The 9,009-nt window shown below is 36.8% G+C and overlaps 1 protein-coding gene across 1 annotated transcript; it reads left to right on the plus strand.

Annotated features, from left to right (window-relative positions):
- Nucleotides 1–344: 344 nt before the first annotated feature.
- On the plus strand, nucleotides 345–2,201 carry LOC107704837 (zinc finger protein GLIS2-like). Its single transcript, XM_016507860.1, has 3 exons — nucleotides 345–363; nucleotides 1,237–1,376; nucleotides 1,998–2,201. Exons 1-3 carry the CDS (start codon nucleotides 345–347, stop codon nucleotides 2,199–2,201), a joined length of 363 nt encoding a protein of 120 aa, XP_016363346.1.
- Nucleotides 2,202–9,009: the final 6,808 nt, after the last annotated feature.

Consider the following 9,009-nt stretch of genomic DNA (forward strand, 5'->3'; position numbering starts at 1 on the left):
CTTTTTATGAGGAAACTTGGCTTGATTTTCTCACAAATGCAACTTATTGCAATCCACAATACATTTGCATTTTAGTATTACAATATATTGCGACACGATATATTGTTATACCCCTGCATTGTTTTCAATGTTGGACAATTGTATCAACGTATGTAGCCTACATATTCTATATCTTGCGATCCAACAGAGGATATGGATCAGTTTTTATAGGGAAAGACTGCCTAGTTAAATGTTTAGCTATGTCACTACTGGTTTTTGAGCTAATCATTCATGTTAACAACTTTACAGCACTTATTGTGAATTTCACTGACATTGTAGTAGGGTCGCTTTGTGAAAACATCTAAATGGTTAATCATAGATATAGTAAGACAGAAACTCACCTGTTCTCCACTCATGTTGGTCTGCTGTATTCCCTGAAAAGGTAAAGAGGTTAGAGGCCTGCAAGCCCGTCGGGTCCCTGGGTCATTTAGCTTCTCTCCTTTTATTGTGCCCACATATGCGCAGAGCACACATAGGCTACTGTATGAAATATTGTTATATTAGAAGTTGGAGCGTGGGGAGTTACTAAAAGTTCCCAATGCTTCAGGAAAAGCTGCATTTTGGAAGAGTTTTGATTTGATTACCACGGCAAACAGTGAGTCAATTGGTCATGTGCAGTGCAGAATCTGCAGCAAAAAAAGCACGCAATAGGCTAAATCGTGCCAGGCAATAGGCAAGTGATCACGCAAGCGCCTCCATGTCCTCTAAAGCGCGCTTTAGCTCTCCGCACAAACGATTAGATATTAAACATTTAAACTAACATTGTGATATGCTTGAACTGTTTTATATCTATAGATTTTATTTTAGGTCGTGATGATTTGAGAAGGCTAAATTGATAAAACATAGGCTATGATCAACTTACTGTCTGCCGCTGGCTGCTTGGTCGTTACTTTAAAAAACAAAAACTTACATTTAACGAACAAAAAAATTCTCCAAACGTTTTTCTACATTAACTTAAGGGGGGAAAACTCGGGTCGGATTTGGGCCAAGAATTCAAGGCCAGGCTAGGGCTTGAGCGTCTCGGGCCACGGGCCAGCTAGGGCCTATATTTGAGGCCCGTGCAGGGCTCTAAAAGACCTACTGTCGTAACAGTGTAACTACAGAAAGAGTCACTAAAAACCATGACTAATCTATAGTCTGACAGTCAATAACAGTCTCAGTTGTACAAAAGCTAACCTCATTTCTTCTTATCTCCAGATGCAGCTGACAAGGACATGTCAGATTCTTCATCGTCCATGGTGGTAGATCTGAGTCTGTCTCCATCTTGCTCTCCCTCACCACCCTCTCCCATAGACAGCGGCGCTAGCTGGAGCCCCACAGCGCCTCTTCTGGCCTCAGTGAGTAATTTGTACCGCAAACTCTGCAACATTTTTCAAATGGTTCAGTTGATTTTGAACAACACTGTTAAATGATTGTATGTGTGTGTATATATATATATATATATATATATATGTATATATAAGCCTAGATGTATTTGTAAAAATCACTCTAGTTGACATCAATTTACATAGTTGAAAATGACCTTTTAGTCTCAGCGACGTCAGAAAATTCACAGCAAATCAGAAAATGAGTCTTGTTTTTATCTATGTGGTAAATTGATTCAAATGATTCTGATCACTTTCAAGAATCAAAGTATTATTTCTGAGATGAATATGATCTCAGAAGTCTTTAGCTGTCTGGGTGTAGACAAAGTTTCTTTGACAAATGTAATTCTGCTGGAAGAAAGACTGCCTTATACACCATTACCATAATTCAATTCCCCTCCACACTAATTAATTTCAGTCCAGTCTCACACGGTGTCCTAATCTGAACCCTTTCTAGGATCAAAAATAGAGGGTAGGTTTGGGAACATGTCCGGACTTGTTCGGCCATGAGGTGGTCTCTTACTTCCCAACCAAGATGAGTCGGACATGATTCAAAAATGAATTACTGATACATAAGCTCTTCTACTTCTTCAGGAATCCGAAAGCACAACGTACCACGAGGACAGCGCCTCTCCTCCTCCAGGTTTCCAGTTCTTTCTGCCGATTGGTGCAGAGGGTCCCCTGCGCCTGCCCTCCTCGATGCTGATTGGTCAGCACTCCCCTGAGCCCTTGAGTGATGAACAGCTGTCCTGCCGCTGGCTAAAAGTGAGTGAGAGAAAGCTGGTATTACTGTTTTGAGCCATGATGATGAGCTTGAAGACTAAACTATCCGTTTCTTTCTTCTGCTGATATTTTGAAGAATGTGGGTAACCAAACAGCTGACGGTAGCCATTGACTTCCATAGAATGGAAAAAAATACAATGTAAGTCAATGGCTACCGTCAACTGTTTACCCAGTTGTTTACCAACTGATTACCCACATTCCTCGAAATGGCTTCTTCTGTGTTCTGCAGAACAAAAATATATAAATAATCAAACAAGTTTGGAACAGCTTGAGAGCGAGTAAACAATCACAGAATTTTCATTTTTGGGTGAACTATTCCTTTAAGCGCATGGGAAAAGCTGCATTTTGGAAGAGTTTTGATTTGATTACCACGGCAAACAGTGAGTCAATTGGTCATGTGCAGTGCAGAATCTGCAGCAAAAAAAGCACGCAATAGGCTAAATCGTGCCAGGCAATAGGCAAGTGATCACGCAAGCGCCTCCATGTCCTCTAAAGCGCGCTTTAGCTCTCCGCACAAAAGATTAGATATTAAACATTTAAACTAACATTGTGATATGCTTGAACTGTTTTATATCTATAGATTTTATTTTAGGTCGTGATGATTTGAGAAGGCTAAATTGATAAAACATAGGCTATGATCAACTTACTGTCTGCCGCTGGCTGCTTGGTCGTTACTTTAAAAAACAAAAACTTACATTTAACGAACAAAAAAATTCTCCAAACGTTTTTCTACATTAACTTAATAAAAAAACTAAACGAAATATAATCACTTTGACATTACATACAAAACTGAACTATTTTAATAGCTGAAACAGTAGTATAAGCTGTTTTGGGAGAAGGGGGGAAAAAGACGGGCTCGGGTCGGATTTGGGCCAAGAATTCAAGGCCAGGCTAGGGCTTGAGCGTCTCGGGCCAGGGCCGGGCTAGGGCCTATATTTGAGGCCCGTGCAGGGCTCTAAAAGAGGTGTTTCGGGTCTCGGGAGACTAGCGTAAATTGACCGACAGCGCCATCTGCTGTTTTTGGAAAAGGAAGTTGCTCAATTGCATGTGTGAGAAAATCTGCCTGCAACGCATTTGTGAGAAAATCAAGCCAAGTTTCCTCATAAAAAGGCAAATGAGTCTCACAATTGTAACACACAATACATACATTTGTCCATATCTCTGCATTTTCTCTCAATTAGAGTTTTGTATTTGCAAATCACTTTGCGTTTGTTTGAAAGTTGAGTTTTTCTTTGCAAAGCAGATTGTGTTTATTTGCAAAACGCTGGATTTGTTTGATGAATATTGGCACAAAATTCACTCCATATTGATGGGCTGGAGTCATGTGGATTACTTGTGGATTATTGTGATGTCTTTTCAGCTGTTTGAACTCTCATTCTGATGGCACCCATTAACTGCAGAGATCCAATCGTTTAATAAAATAAAAGGAAATTTCATATGCCTGGGTACTATCAAAAATAAATAGATCAGTGGATACTGCAATCAGTGGATCAGTCCAAGTTCAGCAAGTTCAGTAAGTACAGAAGACAATGACTTTTTTTACTGCAAATGATCATTTTGCCACAATTTGTCTTACTGTTCAAAAGTCATCCAAAATCTACTGAGAACATTCAAATAAAATCTTGCCTTGCCATGCGAGTAAATATGGAACTCAAGAATGTTATGGGAAGTATTTTCTTTGAAACCCTTCCCACTGCTTCAGGATGAGGATTGATCATGCTGGAAACAATGTGCCCAGAACATCACAACGGCCAACATGTGCTGGCCATATTATGACTCATATGACCAGGCAAGAATAGCACTGGCTACAAATAGCAGTTAGCTGACTCGTCTCAGCAGGTGCTGTCACTTTCAGGTAATAGTGTTTGTTTTGGTTAAGATAAATGGTTGTCATCCGTGGATCAGGTGCTGTTCTGTTGAGGTGTGCTTGTATTGATTTGTTCTTTTGGATAGTGCAAACACAATTCACTTGCGTATGACTCATTTGAGATACAAATCAAAGAATCATTTAAGATTCCTTTTAGAAACATGCTCCAAGAACACCTTTCTGTCTAATGCCTAATCAAGAACATAAGGGCCTTTCTGTAATCATGCAACCCAATCTATGATTGTCTCCATTCCATTCCACAAATGACTCAACACTGTCTCTCAAGGGACACTAGAAACATTGAATGAACTACTCTCAAGACGACATAAAACAAGTGCGAGTGATGTGCTCTTAGGTTTCAAAAGAACAACATTCTTGAGTTTGAACTTATATCAGTGCAAATGCATCTTTTAGACTGTGATCTAAAACATTTAAATTGAATTATGGTACATTTTATTTTGTTGGTTCTGGGGCAAAATAAAAGCTCGAAGAAATTATGTATCAAAGGTATTCCAGCATGAAAAGTGTTTGCACACATTTGGATTCTCAAACTTTAGTTAAACCCAGTACCATAATGTTCAGACTAATTTAAAATAGTTTAAAATAAATAAAACGGGTCAGTATAAAATGGAAATGTAAGAGCAGGGGTTTTCAAACTGGGGTCCATGTTGTGACCCAAAGCCAGAGGGTCTCGCAAAAAATTTTGCTATTCGGTATTTTCCAGACTACACGTTGCATTTTTTTATCTTCTGAACGTGCTATGATTTATATTCCAAAGTGACTTATATAATGCATTTAATGTCAAATAAGCAAAACGTAAACAGGTAAAAGCGGGCACTTCAAAGTTTCTATAAATATATTTCTCATTCTGTGTGACAAGTATAGTGTTAGACAGTATCGCTGAGTTTTTCTTCATTTCAGGAAGAGGTTCACAGAGACGGCAAGTGCATTTTGTATGTTTTCTTTATTTTACAAAAGTACAACGTTTCACTGTTATTTTGAAGGTACACAGATAAAAAATAGATCGTTTTGAATGTCTTGCTCTATCTATTAGGGGTGAGAATCACCAGAGGCCTCACGATACGATATTATCACGATGCTCGTGTCACGGTACAATATTATTGCGGTTTTAAATATATTGCGATTTATTACCTTTTTCCAACTTCAAATTATGTCCCCAAAGGAAAACTGTGACAACATCTGTTTTAACTAGGGATGCACCGATACAGATACTGGTATCGACTGTTAAATTTAAATTAAATAAAACATATAGTCCTACATCTAGGGATGCACCAAACCGAAAATTCTGGATGCACTTGGCCGAAAACCGAAACTGCTTTGTAATGATTATTTATTATTTTATTAAATAATATAAAGTAATTTTGTAAGACTTTTTAAATTTAACTCAATTTTAATGATACTGAATTAAAAAAAACACAAGCCAATAAAATAACCACACTTTTACTGAAAGTAACACAATAAAACTGGACAGAATTTATATTAATATTGGTAACACTTTACAATAAGGTTCATTAGTTAACTATTTAAGTTAATGAACTAAGAATGCAGCATTTACTAATCTTAGTTCATGTTAATTTCAACATTTACTAATGCATTATTAAAAACTAGCCTACACCATGTTACAGCACAGTAGCGCTACTGCAAACCGGAACAAGTAGGCCTATACTGCATAGAAATTTCCTGTCAGCGCGTTATTTGAGCAGACTTTGCTTTTCCGGTGAGCATGCTCATTAACTAACATTAAGAAAGATTAATAAATACTGTAATAAATGTATTGTTCATTGTTCGTTCATGATAGTAATACATTAAATAACATTAACTAATGGAACCTTATTGAAAAGTGTTACCTTAATATTAAATATCAATATATTATTTTTATTCACTTCTATGTAACAGAATCAGATATAAGTTGTTGTTGTTGTTGTTGTTTTTTGAAATATTATCCAAATGGTATAATAAAAAATCGATACTATGCTGTATCGATTTTTCCCCCCACCCCTACTATCTATCACATCTTTCCGCTGATGTGAGTAACCCAAGTGTTCGCGCCGGCGCCTCCCGCGCGCACACAACATAAACAACAACAACATTGCAATCTTTACATCGCAGCCTCTTCATCATCAAAGTAAATGAGACAACTAAACATACAAAAGGTATTGTTGACTCAATTTAGCTTGTCTTTTGTGCAATATGTAGGTTTTGCTGGTCAGCGCGAGCATCGCCATGCTGTGGTGTTTTCCAAACAAATGTTTTGCATATGTGAAGGATGTTGTTTAAGTAGATATTCAGATACAAGAGAAGTACAAAGCCTTCTTTACAAAATAAATAGGCTAATAGTTTATCAACCAAATGTTACACCGCGTCTAACGATTCACTCATGGAAATGAGAGGTATGTGAGCCCAGCAGGAGGTTCAGTTTTTAGTTTCGTTTTAAATTAGTTATAGGCTTAGCATTTCAAATAAATGTTGTTTGTAAAGAATGGCACTATAATTTATTTTATGACATACAGTTAAGCAAAACACGAGGAAGAGTGTTTTTCCTAATATCAGGACCATTGCAAATGTTTATTGAACTGAATCAATATAACAAGAAATATATTTTGAGTGAGTTTACTATTAATAATAACTATTTTCTCATTTTGCTCTATTTGGACAAAGAGTCCAAACAAAGCCACAGCAGTACAGTGTCCTCTACAAGCAACACAGCAGCCTTTCCTATTGAATTATTCACTTTATTCCTCACTGAATGAATCAGCCATTTGAATGAATGATTTGTCTTATTCTAAAGACACTGTAACTGACCGCCACCTACTGACTGTTTTACTTTCATATTGTTATGTATAACTTTATGTATTTGAAACATTAATATGATAGTGTTAGGCAATTATATATGTAGCTATGCAAATAAACACAACACAATAAATCATTGTGTATATCAAATCCACCTGGCCTCTGTAACTGTCTACTCTGTAGCACTATCGTTTTCAATGCAAAAACATTACATTAATTAAAAATGAATTGACCGATTTATAATTTAACGTTAACGGAATGCCAGGTAGGCGTACAGCAGTGACAGACAGACACATATAACGGGGTCCTGTATGGAAAGATGTTTCCCAGCCAACAGTTGTCCATTTTCACCTGTACAAGTGAACAGAACACTGAGTCCGTGACTGCAATTCATTTGGCAGGAATATGATCCCATAGACTAGCGAGCCCCCTTGAGTCTTGTTCTTGGATTTTCTGAAAAAAAAAAAAAAAGACACGTTTTCTGAACTCTACGAACTAGGGGTGTTCGGAGTCGATAAAATGAATCAATTGGAGATGCTTTTGATTATTAAAATTTAATGGAACCATTAAAATGGAATACAGAAAATAATGGAAAACAGAATTTGGTAAAGATAAACTGTGAAAATAAGTTGTTAACCATTTTATAAGACGGGAAGTCGTGGCCTAATGGTTAGAGAGTCGGACTTGTACCCAAAAGGTTGCGGGTTTGAGTCTCGTACCGGCAGGGATTGTAGGGGGGGGGAGTGAATGTACAGCGCTCTCTCCCACCATGCAGAGCACTAATTCCGAGTATGGGTAACCATACTTGGCCACATGTCACGTAACTTTCACTTTTCACTTAGACTTTCATTGTGGAAGAGCTTTAAAGAGAGCACACTGAGCTTAATTGGAGCAGCAACAATTTTTAATAAATTTCATGTAATATTTATTAAAATGACAAAATTTTGCAAAATAAATAATCTAGGTCATGTATTAAGTTCATGCATATTTTATTATAAACAACTATTATTAACAGTATGTACTTTTTCTTATTGATGTCACACTGAAGCTGTGATTTTCATAGTAAGCTCACCTTAAAATAATATGAAATCTTTAAAATTACAGCAGTATAAAACTACAGACCGGCAATAAATTGTAAATTTATAATATTATGGATGTAAAAGTACAAACCAGTAATGCCTGTGAAGTAATATATTAGCGTAGCACACAATCTTATACAGCCAGTCAGCTAACTGTGTTCTGTAGCATCTGCGCAATGTTGCTAAAACTATCTTTTGGATCTAACTGTAATTATTTCCCACATCCAAGTTCCAGGTTATAATATGCAAAAGTCTCAACATTAATCTCTTAATTTTACAGTAAGTTGTGAAACTTACCCAAAATAAAGGCTTAAACATCTAAAAAATGCAAATTTAAAGGGCTCCTCATTTGGTGAAAATTTTCAGACAGCTTTCAGAATGGCTGCCAGACAGTGTGAACACATGGAGACTCATATCTCAGTGTGCAATGATCTGATTGACTTAAAATTACAGGAGGTACAAAGTAACAAACACGTCAATTGGTTAAGACATCAAGTATGATAATACATTATTTTTTCTTTTTATAATCTGAGCTCAAAAATGGAAGAGTGCTTAATGGGTATGTGAGCTTAATAGGTACTCTTACCCTACTTAAAATACATGTATAATAGCAATGAGGCAATAATAATTAGTTCAAATAAAGTATCAAAAGCAAGAAATCATATGGTTTTATTGAACAAAATTATTAAAATACATAATGTATTATAAACAATAGAGCTAATGTACATTACGCATTACAACAAAGGCCTGCAGGGGGCGCCTATGGCCTGACGATTGTTTTTACACATTACTGTGCCATCTAATCCTTGTTTAAAGGGGTCATATGATGCGATTTCAAGTTTTCCTTTCTCTTTGGAGTGTTACAAGTTGTTCGTGAGTAGATAAGATCCCTAAAGTTGCAATGACTAAAGTCTCAAATCCAAAAAGATATTCTTTATAAAAGTTAAGACTGGTCCACGCCCTCCTAAAACGCCTCGTTTAAACACACCCCCACATGTCTACGTCACGATGTGGGAAGATTTGCATAACGCCGCCCAAATGTGCACGCAAAGAAAGAAGGCGTAAC

This window comes from Sinocyclocheilus anshuiensis, unplaced genomic scaffold (assembly GCF_001515605.1).
Source record: "Sinocyclocheilus anshuiensis isolate Anshui unplaced genomic scaffold, SAMN03320099.WGS_v1.1 scaffold702, whole genome shotgun sequence".
Taxonomy (NCBI): domain Eukaryota; kingdom Metazoa; phylum Chordata; class Actinopteri; order Cypriniformes; family Cyprinidae; genus Sinocyclocheilus; species Sinocyclocheilus anshuiensis.